Source organism: Triturus cristatus, chromosome 2_1 (assembly GCF_964204655.1).
Source record: "Triturus cristatus chromosome 2_1, aTriCri1.1, whole genome shotgun sequence".
NCBI classification, from domain to species: Eukaryota; Metazoa; Chordata; class Amphibia; order Caudata; family Salamandridae; genus Triturus; species Triturus cristatus.
The window spans coordinates 1,111,171,862-1,111,190,243 of NC_140581.1; the positions used below are offsets into that span (position 1 = coordinate 1,111,171,862).

Genomic DNA, 18,382 nt, shown 5'->3' on the forward strand with positions numbered 1-18,382 from the left:
GCTCATACTCTGTTCTAAAACAACATTTTTTTCTTCTAATATTTTTTTTATTGATTTCTGCATAGAAAAAAATGAAAATAAAAAGTAAACAAAATGCACGCGTAGCATGAACGGATCTTGCAGATGCAGAGCTTGTGTTCCAGTGTTGGTTATACAATAAGCTTTTCCTCTGATTTCCTTGGCTTTTTAAGCTTACACTTACTGGCTTTTTTTGTGGTGCAGTCGAAAAAAGACCTGGTACCTACCCAGTAACGGTAGTTCAGCCTGCGATTGATTTTCCCCATGAAAAGAGCTATTCAGCACTGCCTGAGCTTGAAGTGCTCAGTGAATATTATGAAAAATACGAGTAAATACACTGTTCTGAACTACATCTACCATGATGCTTTTGGGGAGGAGGGCTGCTCTTGGCTTGACTATCAGTGCAACCCTGTGTTGAAATTTGATACAAGCCCACCCCAGCAGAATGAACTTCTGAAGACTACGCCAGTGGTCTTCACTACACCCGGGTAAGCTACTTGACCACGGCAACTAAAGCACCAAGTCATGCAACCCCACAGAGACTGCTTCCTTCTGGATATTACCAAATGTATGAAACATAAGTTTGTGAAGAGAAATTCAGCATTGGCCAGACTTTAATTGATATCGGTGAAGTCCCAGAAAATATAAATATTTAAGACTTCCCTACGCACATCTTCTATGATGTACTTGAAGAGGGATGTTGTAGGCTTGTCAATCAATGTGCGACCCTTCTGAATCAAAAAAGGAACCAATCCGAGACTACTCTCTTAATTTCCTGTTTAAAGCTTTACTCATTGCTAACAATGAAGCCGGCATGCTTTAACCACTATAAGCTGCATGGTTTTAACATTGTCAATCTTTTCTTCACAATTAACTCTTTTTATCGTGTTTTATGTTTTATTGCGGTAAATGATTGTTATGGCTTTAATTCACTAAACAATACATTTTGATTTGGTTTGATACCTGTTGAAATTTGATTTTCCCCATGTGTCCATGATGTCTTTTGATAGGATACCAGAACTCACAAGAAAAGAACATTTAACCTACATGTGATACATGCCAATGTCGACCCTACCAATGTCACAGTGCCATGTTGTGTGATACTACCTCCCAGCGGCTTAGATTCCCTCCGCACTGAAAAATACAGACCACTTAAGCCTAATACGCAAGAGGTAATGGTACATCATCTACCTTCAGCAGGCGTGACCCATGTAGGTAAGAGCGGTGAGGCGGGGGGGGGGGGGGGGAGTCGATAGACGACGACGAGGTAAACATGCATTTTAAAAAATGAAAACCACATACCTTATGCTCGCTGCATTGCCGAGTCGGCGATGGGGCGAGCGCAAGGTAAGTAGTTTTTTGTTTTTTTTAAATTTAAGTGTACCTCGTCATCCTCTGTCGACTCACCTAACATCCCCCTGCCCCACCGCTCCTACCTGCACAGGCCGCACCTGACCTTCAGGGAGGATGCATTAACTGTACAAGATGTAGAGGCCATGCGATTTGTATTAGCCCCATGATGCATTTCTCATGGAACCTCACTCTTAAGAGTGTTATAGATTTTCTTAGAAGCCTACAGGTGGTGATGCCGAATGCTATGGTTGCAGAATACTAAGGCTGCCTCATCTTGGTTCCATCTCATACCTCTTTCTAACACCATTCTACACCGCCTATTTTTGTGCCTCACTGAAGCACCTTCTTTTTGATCCTTGCTTTCTCGCCGTGTCACTGTTTTCCCACCATACTCTTCCCCCTTTTTCTGCCTTTCTCTCTTATGCTCCTGGTTACAGTCTAATGATGAAAAACAAGCTCGCAAAAATGAGTGTTGATGCCCAACACCTGCTAACAATGGCACAAATGATGCACTACATATGTGCCACAAGGAGATGGAGGAGTTGAATTTAGGGAACGCATATGACAGGAGTGGAATGACTATTACATCAGCTAGGACCTGAGAAAGGGCGGAGCTGTCCTTTGTTACCTTGTTCAGATGACAACAACTAAACGAATGACCTGCAGCCACCTTTCTCAATTGGTCTATAGTGAAAACATATTGTATGTGATGCAAGGGACTACCCCGAGCTTGGGTCTGTGCAGGCCCACACATATTTGTAGGGGAAGTGGGAGTGAGATATTGATTTACTTAAACTTCTTGTGGTGCTCCAAAACTGCAGTACACATCATCCCACCATGACATCAAGAAAGGAGAATACCCTTAACTACTTGTTTGGAAATTGATCTCCTATCATTACCACAATTATAACAGTGAATGAGAAAAACCAAGGCATGAGCAACCGAATGAAAAAAAGCCTTGAAGTCTGTAAACCCGGTCACCAAGCATGTGGGGGGGAGCGGGCAATTTGTCCTGTGGGGTAGTGTTTGTTATACCTGAAACATTTCTTTAGTAAAGGTTGTTGTGTCTGGACCATGGGGTTCTCTGGATTGCCTACGAAGGTATCATCCAGAGACCATGACAAAGTCTACTCCTTACAACACTTCTCTCAGCTAGACAAACTCTAAGTTCAAGGGTCATTCTTATATCTGTCCTCTCTGACTCTTGCACCATGCTTCCTAGAGCTAAGATTAACAACTAAGGCATCACCAGCAGCAGTTCCTCCCCTAAAGCTCTCTGAGCAGTGCAAAAAATAAAAATAAAAAGATAATAACACAATGTTATTATCATTTTATCTTTCTGCACTGGCTCAGTTCAGTTGCATTTTAGGTGCAGTACGTGGCGGGGCTGGACTGTCGTCACAGCCAGGAGTGGGGAGGAGTGGTGGGCACTTTATAAGTGCACATGATGGTTTGGCCGGGTGTCTTGGGCAAGCCAAACAGTCATGCGCATTTAGCATTTCTCCACCTGGTTGGATTGCACATCCTGGGTGAAGAACATTCGCAGGCTCCCACTCCCTGTCTAAGCAACGAACCAGGGTGCCCGGACCAATCATGACTCTGCTGTCATGCTGGTGACAGCAGCGTTGTGATTTGCTAGGGGAGTCTGGAGCCTGTGTGCTTCCTGCTTCGTCGACAGAAGGACGGAGAAGAGGCGGCGGCAGGTAAGTAAAAAAAAAAGATTCAAATCCCCCCCTCAGTCGCCCTGCCACCCCTCTAGTACTATTCATTAGGAGCCGCCACTGGGCAACACAGTTCATTAATACACTATCAGTAACAAGCACTGGGTACACTTAAAAGACTGCCTAGAGGCCATTGAAACTAGACCATCACTGCACTGTCGTGAACTAAGCCCTTGAAACACAGTGTTACAACTGCTGACTCCTCATCGCTCTCACCTTCCAGCAATGACAGTTTGTGCTAACAGTCAGTAACAGCACAAGACAATAGGCTTCCCTCCATAGGAGGGGTCTTGTTGCTGCCAGATAATGTATGGTGAATGATACCCAACATAATAGTACTCCTTCTGAAAATGAAAGGCTGAGCCTGTCACCGGAGAGGATATGGTGTAGCGGCCACAGCTGCTGACTCGGGAACAGGGGATCCGTGTTCGAGTCTTGGCATGATAAGCCACACTATATAAATCTACAAAAGTATTTTTTACTTCACTGACCCACAAGAACTGGTAGAACCAGTATAAATGAGGTCATTTTAAGCTAGTTACCCAAGCAAAGTGGCATCATTTTTTGCTGTACACCAAAATCCACCTTGCTGTACCCATCAAAATTGTTCAAAGTAATTAGAGAAACTCAACTCCTCTTTTACCTTCAAAGTAAATAAAAAAGACACCAACTTTATTCCTATGAGGAAGCATTATACTCATACAAATTCTGACCTGTCTGAACAGACCTCAATACCCTTACTACCCCCGATCTGTGACCAATAACAGTAACAGATAACAATGACGTTCACTCTTCAAAACACATTATAAGACAGAATTCATCCCACTGTGGATTGACAGTGTAGACATGCAGCATTTCCAGAAACCAGTCTCGACAATACATTTTAAAGTGGGTACATGGGTCTATCAAAACTCAGGGCACATGGCAGTAATTATGCAATTGGCCAATAAGGGAAAACGTAATACCATTGAGGAAATACCAGTCCTCTTTTGTCCTTGTACCTTGCAGAGAATTATTGTTTTAACGGCGGCTTTGAGTGTTGCCTCTATTGCAAACACCTTTAGCTCTCTCGCGTTTTCAACCCAGATCTATTCAGACCTTGGCATCTGAGCTCCAATGCCCTCGCCACAATATGAGACATTCAGGCCCAACCTGAAAACGTGCACGGGGAAAGCAGCAAGGGTTGGCTGCCTTCGGCTTATTGCAGTCTGACAAGTTTTCTCTGGAAAGTAGCAAATGGCAAAATTCCATCAAAAATGCCCTTTTGGCGGGCAGGCAGCGGATCTGGGTGCATATTAACAATGCAGTGTTTATTGAGAGCGTTACACGGTTGGAAAGATGTCCGGATGCTTTACTGACAAGCTACATACACATGTGATCCAGTTACAATGGCCCTCGCTTTATCTGCTGCAGAAATACAAATGGCTGAGTTGGCACATTAGCATCAGCCCTCCCAAGCTACAAGCTCCTGCAGAATTATGTTTCACGAGTGCGATTTTGCCTGAAATGGGGAGTTTCCGCTGCAAGTGTTTGAGATGTTGTAGTTGTACAAATGTTGTGCAGTGTATATGACCTTCGTAATGACTTGACTTATTCAATGACTTATGCAGATTTGCTCATGTCGGGTCAGAGAGTTTCAAAGTTCACTCTGTGCAACTCCCTCATCAGTTCCATATTATAACTGGTACCACGTGCAGGTTAGAAGCACTTTTTGACAAGAGGTGGGTGAAAATTCTTCTCCGCCGGCTGCATTCGCAGAGTTTTGTCACAGCCTGCCTGTAATGCGGAGTTACGACAAGGAGTTTTTTCTCACACGTGGCTCGCCAATGTTAAGTTGAAGAGAGCAAGCGAGAATTTGCGTCACCTATCATGATTTTCAGGTGCTAGAACACTTGCAGCAGGTTGCAACCGTTCGCGCTGAGAAAGCTGCGACTCGAGTAGAAACTCTACTCGAGTGACAGAACGAAGCAACGCCCTCTGGCTGAGTTTACAGCATAGAACAAGCTCCCAGTGCTTAAAATCAGCGCAGGGTGGCAAATTCTGCCTGTTCCCAGAACTCAGAGAAATCTCGTGGTGCTTTTATGTAACTCCGTGAAAGTCCATGAGTTCTGCCCAACATTTCCACAGATTTGTCTGTTGCAATTGATTGTTTAGCGCATGTGTCAGAGTTCCCTTTCACAGCATTCAGACAATTGCTCTCAAATAATGTCAGAACACATTCTAGTCAAACATGACCTGCCCATTCTGGAAGTGAGTGAGGGCATGCACATTACAGATGAGCATCTATTACTACAAGGTTTGGTTTTAATTCATTTGTAAATGCCTATTTTTAGCAGATAAAACATAAAAAGATAATGCTATATTCGGAGGTAAGATCAAATATGTTTTACTATCTTCATTGCACATCAAATTGGTACAAAAGCAACAATGTTTGCTAAGGACAGTGCGGACCCACTTCAAGGTTGGTTTACTCAGCTCCAGTTGAGAGATGTAACAATAGCTTCAGTTGAGAGATAGGACACTGTAGTTCAGTTTAGACTTACATGGATTGTTCCCTATTGGACCAATTGTACGGAGATATAGTGCCTCATGGTTCTATTAATGTCACTACTCCTCATGTCATTCAGTGCATATTTGTGAGAGAAAGAGAGCATGATAGTGAATTGATGTGGCTACTGCTGGAGAAAGGAACAGGAAAAAAGCCATGTCTGTGGAGCCCGAGTGCATCGCGGGAGGAAAGTAGACTCCTTAGCTTCCCCTGAAAGCCCATCAAGCACTCATAAGAGCGACACAATCTCGCGGCGTGGGACGCATGTGTGGGCACGCCCGGCCCAAGGGCGGACTCATTCACGCCCGTCAGTGCCTGAGAGAGGCGGGGCTCCCCCTCTAAGTATTTAGGTTTCATGATTAAGTGCCTGAAGGAACATGGGTAAAAGAAAAACTAAACAATCGAAGCCTGGGGTGAAATAATAACCACCCATGACCATGATTCCTTTTTGGTGCGGGCCACTAACATCCTAACAAAGGAGATTGAGCTAACTGAAAGGACTCTCTCCTTAGAGGAGGTTAGGAGTGGTATGGACATCAATGTAACTCCCCAAACTATGGCTACCTTGGACTCCGCCATTCAGATAAGGCAAAAAGGATTCCCCACCACATCGAAGAGCAATGACCCCTGCCCCAGGGGAGCTGATTAACCCCCTTCATGCCCTATGGCAGATTCTTATGTTAGGGCTAGTCTAACACTTGGGGGTACGCTGGGAGATGGAAAAGCGCATCCTCTTAATGTACCACCCTAACATCAAGTGTCTTGAGAACAGGTGGTGGGCCTGTGGTAATGGAAAATTCCACTTCTTTGCCCAGCAGCCTAGGGAAATTAATGCTTTGGATGGTGATAGAAGGGAGGTGGAACTTAACACTCAAACCACACAAGCGGTTGGCCATAGAGATACCTTAAGGTCTATTCAGCAACCTCATACCTCACAGAGGCAAGGTACTACAGAGTTAGATGGTCTAGTGACCCAGGAAGTTGTTAGGCCCTGAGATAAGAAAGGCACTGATAAAGGGATAAGTCACAGTGTTATACTGGGTCAAAGAGGTACTGATATACAAAAGAGTTATGAGGAAAATAGGGTACAGAAACTAGACCTTCCCCCTGCAGCTTGCTTGTATGTTTCAATCTTGGCAAATGTCCCTGAGTTAAGTCAATCGCAGAGCGAGACTACAGGTTAGCTTATGGCTAAGTCTTACACTGTTTGACCAGATTTACAAGGAAGGACTATGCTCTTAACAGACATATACTCATGGTAAGGAGAATCGGATGGGTGGGCATGGCTCCCAAATCAATAAGGGGAGATTGTATAGTGGTCAATTTGATGACTGTAGATTAGTAGGGGATATTTTTATAAACTGCAACAGATGAAGGGCTCTGCATATGATGGAGTAGAATTCCTCCACGCCTCTTTCCCCAATGCAACCCTGAGCCGTAATTACCCTACGATTGTCATGAATGAGTATACGGGACGATCAAATATAAAATGGGGGGCCATGAAGCTCTGCATTGTCACTGGTACTCATATTGCAATTTAGAACAAACACAACGTGAAATGACTGAAACAATTTGTTCCCAACCCCCCCCCCCCCCACACTCATAACAGATGGGTCTCCATCCAGCGAATCCCTATCACAAAACAGCACAAAGCCTGTTGACTTGCCTGGGGGCTCGTCAGTGTCAGACTGCGACAACCCATGCTTCGGAGGCTTGGTGTGCTCCAATAGGAGCTTACGCTGTTTCAGGTGTCCTCTACCCATCATTATAAGCGGCAAAAGTGCACAAAGGGAGGACCCAGTGCGTGGATCGATGTGTGTACGCGGTTGTCACAGTGGGCTGTGCATGCCCACAGCACCACTATGAGGGTCCCCTCCGGTGTAGAAGGACACACAGAAGTGCATGCATGCTATTTGGTGAGACTCAAGGCAGAGAGCACCAAAATGTTGTGTGTAGGCACTGTTGGGCACCGGCAGTATCGGGAAGTTGGAATGAGCTCTGAGAAGCCACCAGGGGGCACCAGGTGCTTCCCCCAGCAACCCTACTCCTTAAAGGGCAACGGCATCCACCCATACCCACCAACAGCCTCCAGTCCTGGGCACTAGATCCCAGGCCTGGCCCAGCTGCACCCCCCAGCAGGCCTGGACAGAGTCCAATACGTGTTCAGAGATGGCCACGCATATGTGTTCAGAGTGGCAAGGCCACTGCAGGGTGCCCGGGGGGTGCGAGATAGGCCACTGGTGCTGGCGGGGGCACACCTCGCTCTCAGGCAGTGGCACAGCGACACTAAGAAAGCTGCAGGTGTGCCTATGCCCCAGGATGCTGCACCACAGAACCTGGAAAAGGCCTCGTCGCATCCCCCGGGGTCGGACCCCAAGTAGGTATAGATGAGGCCAGTGTGAGGTGTGAAATCCAAACACTGATGGCACACTAACCAGGAGTTCCAAAGGTGCAACCTAGATCCCCCAGCACGGCATGGGTCACTGGCATTGGAGAGAGGCCTAGCAGGAGGGACCCTGAGCGTCAGGTGGCACCAGATTTAGGAAGTCAGAGGGAGGAGTGGGTCCATGTGTCTGTTTACATCTCGGCAGTGTAGGGGGGCTGGCCGGGCCTGCAGCTCTGGTGATACTCTGCAGTCTCAGCCTCAGGCTGCGGGGTCTAAGAGGGGGTTTTGGGTAGACCGGGCCCAGCACGGGCAGTGCAGGCATTGAGTGTGTCTTGCCCCCAAAAAATCAAGTGTCAGCAGCGCACCTCTATCACCGTGTTCCCCCAGCAGGACAGATGCAGATTTGGGGTGAGCCATTCTGTCTGGCAGACTGCGATTCCCAGAGTATTGCATATTTAAATAGAGGAGACAAACTGACACCGCCTGCCCCTACTGGTACAATGTACATTGCATCTAGCACTGGTCATTCTGTCTTTATGACACATATATAGACAGGTTAGAGGTGTAGCCGCCCACGGTGCAACAGATGCAGTGACATTGGGGCAGAGGGGACTGGGAGGCCCATTTTACCCAACCTTACTTTCATAAGAGCCAGTGTCCCCTTGCTACGCCACTGAGACAGGGGGTGCCAATGCAAAGTGAGGTGCCATGAACTACAGGTGGGGGGGTCGGTAATATCGGTGTCCTGTGTCCCTTGCACAGCCTGCAACCAGATATAAGGAAGTAGTTCAACAGAAGAAATGGGCAAGGTACTTTCTCCTTATTCTAATAGTAACCTGCTGCTGACAGCAAGCATTAACCACTGGAAGGTGTGGTACCATAGCTGGCGCAAACCTTTGGTACTTTCGCGTTTCCATTATTATCATAGGCACAACAGCCCCGTTCACGTCTGTAGCACAACCATTCTCAATCCTCACGATCCTCCCCCGCAGAGCACCAACACTCTTGACCACTGAGAAACAGTCACTGATTATTGAAGAAATGGCCACTAGAACTGCTAATGCGGTCCATTGTGCACGGCACTCGCCTTGTGGTTGATGGATAAGAATATGCTTCAAGTTGTTACACACAGCTGTGACACACTCCCGAACCCACAGTCACACAGACAGGTGCTGAGTGTTACATCCCAGTGATGTGCTGTTGGTAAACCTTAAAACTTCAAGCATGCATTCTTCAGAGCAGGTACTGTCCAGATATGTTGCGAGGGCTGAGTGAACCACCTTCCAATAGATCCGGCATGTGATGTCATTGAATGTTCCATGAATACATAAGGTGGCAGCATAAGTAATAGTCAGAAAGGTTATTTAAAGTTAGAGAAGGCTAAGAAACCTGAACATGAATCACACCAATGTGGGGTCAATTATAAATTCACCCGCCTGCCAATCACAGCCAAAGCAGTCTCAAGAAAATGATAAACAAATATTCAGAAGATGAATTAGAGTGTAAAATTGGGCTAGATTTACCCTGTAATTTGTATTCGGAATATTAATTGTTGAAGCAGACAATATTTTCTTGTTCTCATCAACATACAGCTATTGGAGATGTACAAAAAGAAATTGCCATGTAAAAATAACAATAAGTATAAGAGAGATCACCATTTGAGAGGGATGCTAGGTTTGAAGACCATGATGTCTACTTAAAAATGTTCTAAATAAATGTATTGTAGGCCATTCTTTGGCAACTATTTGGAAGAGTTACTATTAATGCCTCACAATCAGCTTCTATTCAGAGATTCACTCTAAATGCCCCAGAGTGAAGAAAACAAGAATGCCTTTGGATTTCACTAAGCCGCACTGTGAATGCCCTGTGATACTCTATGACCTGGCAAAAGATCAGTGCACTATTTCCCTGAAAAACTGACACAGGGATTTCCATCAGCATGTCGCCGACTTGCACATTCCTTGTGAGTTCACCCCTAGTGTGGAAAGGTCTCAATGATCACAATTCAGAATAACATTCCAAACAATGGGACAAAGTGAGCCACAAAGACACAGCCAACGCGTACACAGCCCCATCCTGCCCCTTTTTTCCCACCAGGCAATTCCGCGGCAGCCATTTTTTAAGGCAGGGGTTCGCTGCTAGCACCTTCAGATTCTCCACGTAACTACTGCGCAAGGAGATTTTAGCAGACAGAGAGAGATGTAAGAGGAGGAAGGGAGCAGTGTTTTTTTGTCATGACTGCTTTTGGTTCTCAGTATGGGCCTGCATGTACAATCAAAAGCCTAGCTATCAATGGGGCCTGAGGGGCCCACCAAACCCGGATTATTGCTCTGTTTAACAACCAAAACAGCAGTCATGATTGCCCGTTTTCCTTGCTTGCTCTAGGGCCTTTGGCACATTTGCTACTCCCTGGCGTACAATTAAGTGTGCAGATTTTACAACAATGAGGAAATGCACCAACACAGGAAACAGTGAGATGCCAATGCACATATGGTAGGAGCAATGTGCTGGATATCCATTCATAATTCTGATCCCCAAATATCTACAACACTAATAGAAATTCCACCACTATCTTCTGCAGTTATTCTTAAATACCAACATTTTGACTTGCACAGAACTGGTCAACCTGCAGTCGATCACTTGACTTCAAGTATGCAAATACTGGATTTAGAACATTAAATTAATCTATTCCTGATATAAGTGGCTGTTGAGGGGTTTCCAGGTCCTTGACATACTGTTCATATGAGATTTACATATTAAGGGCAAGGCAAGATGACAGCCGCAGCTATTTTGATGTCGACATTTGTGCAGTACACATTTTTGTGGTCTGAGTTGCTGTGATCATTGCTCCTTGAATGACTGTGGCCAGAAATGAAATTAGGTATGTTCGGAGCTCTATTTAAAGGTATACAAACATTCCCTCACTTGCATGCTACTGTTTGCACCTACACCAATATTAATTTCACATGTACATCATAGGCAACTATATCATACCCCCACTCTCTCATTTACTCAAACCCCATACCACAACTATGATCCCCAAAATAACCCTTTCCAGACTCTTCCGATTCAGATCCCCCAAACAAGCCCTTCTAAACCCTTACCTTTGACTCTTCCCCCTCCACCTCCTCATTACTCATTACAAACCCCCTCCTACTGCTATGAACTCCCCAAAAATAATAATAATACAAATTCTAGGCCCTTCCCTCTTCTATCCCTCCACTATTCCTTTTCAATCCAAATAACAGACAAACATGTCCACCACTCAAAATTAATATGATATTTCCCTATACTAACGCCCCTCTACCTCCTCCCCTTTACTCATCCCAAACCCCTCGTACGGCTATAAACTATAAAACAAAAATTTACCCTTCACTCTTTTATCCCTCCACTATTCCTTTTCAATCCAAATAACAGACAAATATATCCACCACTCAAAATAATTGCATATTTCCCTATGCTAATTCTCACTAATCCTGTTTGGGTTCCGGAGTAGTGTACTACTCACCGAAAATCACTCCAACACCTCTTCAGGGGTAGCAAGCGCAGTATAAATGCAAGCCTTTTTCCTCTTCTATCCCTCCACTACCCTTCTCAATCCAAATAACGGACTAACATATCCACCACTAAAATTACTTTCATATTTAACTATACTAATTCACCACTAATCATTTATGAGTTCCAGAGTAGCATTCTACTTGCCAAAAAAGCGCAAATAAAGTCAATAAAAAATCTTAATTTTAGGATGTTACTAAGTGTGACAAATTTTAAGTTGCCAACACGCTAATGAATGACAGTACCCTTAAAAAGCTACATTAATACGTATCTTTGATCTACGGGCCCAGCTTTGGAATTCTGTTGCGGCAGTAAAATGGCTGTCACGCTAAAGCTAGAGCATCATATATCCAGTGACAAATAAATCAAGCGGGAAAAAACTTACCCCACTTTTCGGGTGGGCTATCCATTCCAATTCACCCATGACAGATCGGGAGTCCAATAAATTAACTGCAATGAAAAGAATAAACGAGTTAGCTTCCTTTATAAACAACAAACATCACAAAAAAGAACATAGGTAAGGAACTGAGAAATGTTTTTTGTTAATCTTTATCTATCGAATTTTGGGAACTTTTTTTTTTCTTAAAGTCTGTCATTTTGCGCGTACCCGTTTTTAATGTTAGTAAATGTATTAAACGGTATAAACAGAAGAGTTTAGTACACACGAAGAAGCAAATTTCTCCGAGCCAACCTATGTATACAACAGTAAAGCCTGTCATTAATGAAACTGGAAAAAACATGAGAACAGACTGATGGAAGAGAAGGTGAGATAAGGAAAGAGAGAGAAAGAAAGAAAGAGGGTGAAAGAGAAAACATTTGAAAGTGAGAGAAAATGGAAGCAAGAGAGAAAGAAAAAGAGAGTGAGCGAGAGAGAGATAGAGACCAAGAAAATGGGCCTGATTCACAAAGGTAAACTTACACTTTTGTGTAAGTTAACTATTTTTTCTATTCACAATCTCCAATTTAATAGTAAGTTTATGACTAAGGAGACTTTGCCCCCGACTGCCCATTTGCGGAGTCTCCACAGTGCACTGGCGGCAGGGCAGCACCTACAGCCCGTGCTGCACGTCTTAAGCGCAGGGGACGTCACTGTAGTGCTGTAAACTTGCTACTTTAATCCCACCATGTTCTAGGCCAAGGAGGTTTTAAGAAGAGTGTTGACAGGACATTATTCTTCCTGTCTGACTACTCCATTCAAAAAAAGCTTGTCTCACACCTAAATTGAAAAGTAAACTCTGCTCACATATTTTATTAGTTTACACTTTCACTCACATCATGCATTTAAACAAGCACTGGCATTTTCATCTTTTTTTTCTTCTGCGTGCTCAGAACACACTAAAGGTACAACATGGATAGCAGCAGCACAGCCTTCTCTAACTTAAATAATAACACAATTCTCTCACACATACAGGACAGGCACAAGGACTGTTAAAGGGCTGTTGTGCAATTTCCATAAACATAAATGAAGTGCAAAAGATCTGTAAGAAACAGCCAAACCTCTTATAGAACTAACTTACATTCATGACTCATAAAGGACGATTAACCCTCACCTAACTAGCATGGTACTCTCCCTTAGTGAGCTTCATATCTTACACATTCATGAGTATTACTGTTTACTGTTTGTACAGTCTCCTAGCCATTGGTTCCTTAGTTTGGGTGTGGTTATGTCACATATGTCAACATTTATGTTCTCCCTTTGGTACACTGTTAGACTTGTATTAAGATTCTATGCGGGTGAGCTAATATGTTGTTTACTTGTGTCTCCCTGCCACAAAAATAAAAACAGGAGGGCAGAGCACTGGATCCAACTTCTCTTTTCCATCTACATGTTTTGGTGCTCACTCCTATACATTAACATTGCTCGTCTTTATAAGAAAACATCTCCGCTCCTCCCCTTGAGGAGTTGTAGCCCACATTGGGTTCCTTGCGGTCCCAGTGTGAGGAGGGATCCCAATGATGAAGCATGTCACCTAAGGGTGAGTGAGAGTTCTCGTCCTAACAGTGCACTGCTCCATCTTCACTTTGTCGGTTCCTGCCTTTTATACCTATCCATGCACATAGTGTGTGTTATAATCTATAATAGAATAGTATGTCCCCCCCCACTATTGGGTGGGTTAATGTTCCTATGAGACTCCCTTGTGTGTCTGTATATTTAAAAGGTAGGGCATGCACATTTGAGTTTTTCATTTTCTGGTAGCAAAAAACTGGTAAATTAGTTTTTCCCTACTGCAAGGCCTAACTCTCCCTCAGGTTAACATTGGGAGTGCCTTAAAGCATCTTTTTAGTGTAATTTCTAATTGGGAAAGATAGAAATTTAGAGTTTGGTGTCTCTTGACTCACAATTTAAAATCACAGTTTATGGTGAAGTTGGATTTTAAATTGTAAGTTTGATAAAGCCATTTTTAGAAAGTGCAAAAAGAACAATTGATGGACAGAATGCAGGCCAATGTCATACATTCACCCCAGTACAGAGATCTGGTCCTAAATCCATCGTTTTTTTGCTCCCCATGCCATTCCAGTTTGACCCAGCCATATGCAAATCAGTCTTGACCATGCGTCCAATGGGAACAATCCAGCCCAAACTGCCAGGCCAGTTCCTCCCTGGACCGGTTTTGGCATATTCTTTGTTTAACCAACCTGTGTCTCTGCCTGTCTCTAAATACATGTCTGGGTTAGATGACAGCTAGGCTTTATGCATCCCCTCTAGACAGTCACACAAAGGGAGCTGGGGTGTGACATTTGCATCCTGATGGCCCATCACCAGGCTGATGGGCCTTCCTAAGGTAGAGTGGGAGAGAGGAGCTGACACCTGAATAGTGCTGTACCTGTGCCCACTCAAACAGCTGCATACACCCCTCCCTGTAGAGAGTCTGGAGCCAGGGCAGGAAAAGCAGGGACCTTGTGATCTTCAAATGCATCTTTAAAGTTTCCCTCACTTCAAAGGCACATTTGGGTATATGTACTGGACCCTGACACCACCAAATCAGAATTTTTCTGGAAACAAAGACATTCTACCTGGAATAAGAGCTGCTGTGCAGTAGGGAGGACTGCCACTTTTTTTTTCTCATTCGCCTCCGACCCCAGCTAACTTGAGATCAGAAGGTCGCCACTGTTCCTCTATTAAGAGAAGTAGGCCTTGGGGTGATCATTCACGCCCTTTCGTCCCCCACCTACCAGTAGTGTACCGACTTCCTTCCAGTTACTGACCTCCGTTGTTAATGAGAGGGTGGTCATACTCTCTACAAGTTTCTTAGAACCGACGGCTGATGCTGGTGGCCTACCTTTGATCGAAAACTGGGGACCATAGGGTAATAGCACAATTGAGCACAGTCTGAGAGCTTCCCTTAGGGTTAATCATAGGACAAAAGATAAAAACAAAAAATGATAATGTATTGTACACAAAAACAAAAACAAAAAGAAGGCTAATTAAACTGAAGTTCAATTTAACAAACAGTCCCAGATACCTCTCTTCTTAGAGTTCTTCAATCTGGCCAGGTCTGTCTTTGATGTTTTATATAGGGCGGATAACCAGTCCGAATGTGTTGGGGGTATAGTCTCGACCCATCTATTACATATTTCCCGTCTGGCTAATAGTATAGCAAAAAATAGAAAACCTCTATTACAGCCAGTGATGTCACTTAATATGCCAAAAATAATGAGCTTAAGGGAAATTTGTATTGGGTGACCCAAAATAGATGTTAAGGAGTCTCCAACTCCTTCCCAAAATACAGAAAGAGATGGGCAAGCCCAAAACATATGTACATCTGGAACACTCTCCAAATTACATTTTTTACATCTAGCAGGTGGGCCTTTAGACATTTTGAAGAGCCTCGCCGGGGAAAGATAGGCTCTGTGTGTGGTGAACTACTGGTTCCTCCTCAGTCAAGCTGGTTTGACAACCGAGAAGAGAGTGTTATAAGAAGTTTGCCACAGATCCACCCAGTCTGTCTCTGGGATGGATTCCTCCCACAGCTCTCCGGCTAACTTGAAATCTCCATCAATGGCTTCTTCGATTGCTCAATAAAAGAATGAGATCTCTTTCTTCCCTGCTGGTTTATTAACCAGATGTTCTTCCAAGGGGTTCCCCAGCCCTATCGGACTTTTTAGATTCTCGGACCAGCTTTTTAGCTGCAAGTATTTAAATCTAGACATACCGTCCTCCTGTTTGTCATTTAGTTCCGCACAAAGTAAAAGCGATCCATCTACCGCTAGATCTCCCCATACTAATAGCCCAGCTGTTATTAAAGGGACAGCCAACAAATCTTTAAGACAATTAGGAGTTCCTGGACTATCCCACAAAGGAGCTAGCCTTGAGTAATATTCGAGGCCCATTAGTTTTTTAATTCTGGCCCAAATCTGAGCTGCACAGCTTAGGACTTTCAGTCTAACCGTCTTAAAAAAAATGTGTCCCCATATTTGAATAGAAAACCTTCATATGGAAGCCCCGATTGTTGTAACATAGCTAAAAACATTTTACCTCTCCTGGAGAATCTGGGGATTTTAGCAGCATTCTAGAGTGTACTAGCTGAAAGGCCCAAGCATAATACTGAATATCGGGGAGAGTAAGACCTCCTTTCTCCCTTCTCCGTCGTAGCTTTTTCCACGATATTCTAGAAGATTTATAGACCCACACAAACACATTGATAGCTTGCTGGAACTTATCTATCAATTGTTTCTCAAAATTTAGTGGGATAGTATTAAATAAGAACGTTAATTTTGGTAAAATTGTCATTTTTATCAGATTCACTCTTCCCAGAATAGACAATGGAAAATGAACCCAGCATTTCATAAGTTTTTGACTCTCTTTTAAGATATTCCCAAGGTTTACTTTAGCTATCTTGTCTATCTCTCGGAATATTTTAACTCCTAAGTAACGCATCTCACTTTTAGTTTGGTATCGGCACTCCGGCAAGTTCCAAGTCATAATCTCCGTTTTATCTGCGTTGATCTCATAGCCAGAGATATGGCCGAAATCTCGCGCTAGATTAATGACCTGAGGAAAAGAAGATTCTAAGTCCGACGAGAGGATAAGAATATCGTCGGCATACAGGGCTACCTTCCTTTCCCATGAACCGCTCTTAAATGGTGAAATAGCTGCCTCATCCCTAAGACGCTGAGCAAACGGCTCTATATATAGGTCAAAAAGAAGAGGGGAGACGGGGCAGCCCTGTCTAGTTCCTCTTTTGATTTTAAACGATCTGTTCACTTACCGCCAGCCTGGCCGAAGGCTCACTGTATATAAGGCGAATGGTTTGACAAAATCTTGGCCCGAGATTCAACTTCTCAAGAACTGCCGTGAGATACTTCCAGTTAACTCTGTCAAATGCCTTGATTGCATCTAGCGTCATTGCCGCCAAGGGGAGAGAAAAATTAGAAGCAAAGTCTATCGCACCAATAAAATCATGTTTAAGGTCAAAAAGGTTCCTGCCTTTTACAAAACCCTTTTGATCAGTATGCAGTAAATCCCCCACTACTGCCCCTAATCTGTCTGCCAATATTTTAGAAAATGCCTTGTAGTCTGAATTTTACAAGGAAATAGGTCTATATGACCCACATTTTGTAGGGGGTTTATCAGATTTTAAAATTAAAATGATATTTGCTTCTCCCCATGTAGTGGGTGGTTGAACTCCATCAATTAGAATTTTATTAAATACCTCAGACATGACAGGAATTATTGCATCCCCTAGTTTTTTATAAAGTTCAGCGGCATGGCCATATGGCCCAGCAGCTATACCTTTTTTACATTCTAAAAGTGCCTTTGTAACTTCTTGGTGTGTTATTTCAGCCTCTAAGTTATCTCGTTGGATTGTTCCTAGTGTAGTTAACTGAATCGGTTTTAACCAATCTTGAATAGACTGCCACTTTGCTAACTACATTGCTGTGTTGGCCTGCTGCCTGCTTTGCTGTAGGAGGTACTGCCACTTTGCTACCTGCTCTGCTGTGTTGGCCTGATGCTTCTTGCCTTTGAGTGAGAAGAACTGGACCTGTTCTCTATATCCTTGAACCTAAGTTTCTCCAAGGGCTTGCCGGCTTGACTCCTGTTTTCTGAAGTATCAGGATCATAAAAGACTTCTTCTATTGGTGCTGCTGTACTCTTCCCTTACCTGAGATGCCCACGCAAGTCCTGAGCCTCAGAAGTGGCATCTGCAGCTATTTTCTAAAAAAATTGATGCACTGGCGCATTTGCACCAATCGGAATCGACACAGTGACCTCTGAAGCCAATGCAGTGCTGATTCAATGATGAAGCGGGTCCCAACTGCAAACCTCAATGAAGTCGCAGTGCCAATCAAAAGACACTGCTGCAAAGCTCGACTTCGACGCATGGCCAATCGTTCAACACCGACTGCAAGGCTCGACTTCTACGCATCGCCCCGACTGCGTGAATCAGAACTGACATATAGAGTATTTAGCGCCAATGCTTGCTCCATCCATGGTACTTTTTCTGCAGGCCCTGCATGGGTCCTGTAGCCGGTCTGCTCTCCATCACAGTTGGCCTGGAACTTTGGATTTACCTTGATCTAGCACGACCTCAAGTTTCCTTTTAGCGCTGTTGACTTCGAAGAACTGTTTTTGGATTTTATCTTTAAACATTCATATCTCGACTTCTACTTATTGAATTTTTGTCTTTTGTGTCTTGTTTTACTCAAATAAATATTCACTATTTTTCTAAACTGCTGTGGAGTCTTTTTGTGGTGTTTTAACTGTGTTACTGTAAAGGACGTGTTGAACAAATACTTTACACATTGCCTCTTACGTTAAGCCTAACAGCTCTGAGCCAAGCTACCAGAGGGTGCGCACAG

General features: G+C 43.9%; 1 protein-coding gene across 3 annotated transcripts in view; it reads right to left on the reverse strand.

Moving 5' to 3' along the window:
* Positions 1-18,382, reverse strand: part of EPHA5 (EPH receptor A5) — a 675,470-nt gene that overhangs the window by 615,263 nt on the left and 41,825 nt on the right. For all 3 annotated transcript variants that reach the window (XM_085636504.1, XM_085636505.1, XM_085636506.1), the window contains exon 2: positions 11,967-12,031. In XM_085636504.1, the coding sequence (XP_085492630.1) occupies positions 11,967-12,031 (65 nt within the window). The remainder of the gene's footprint in view (positions 1-11,966; positions 12,032-18,382) is intronic.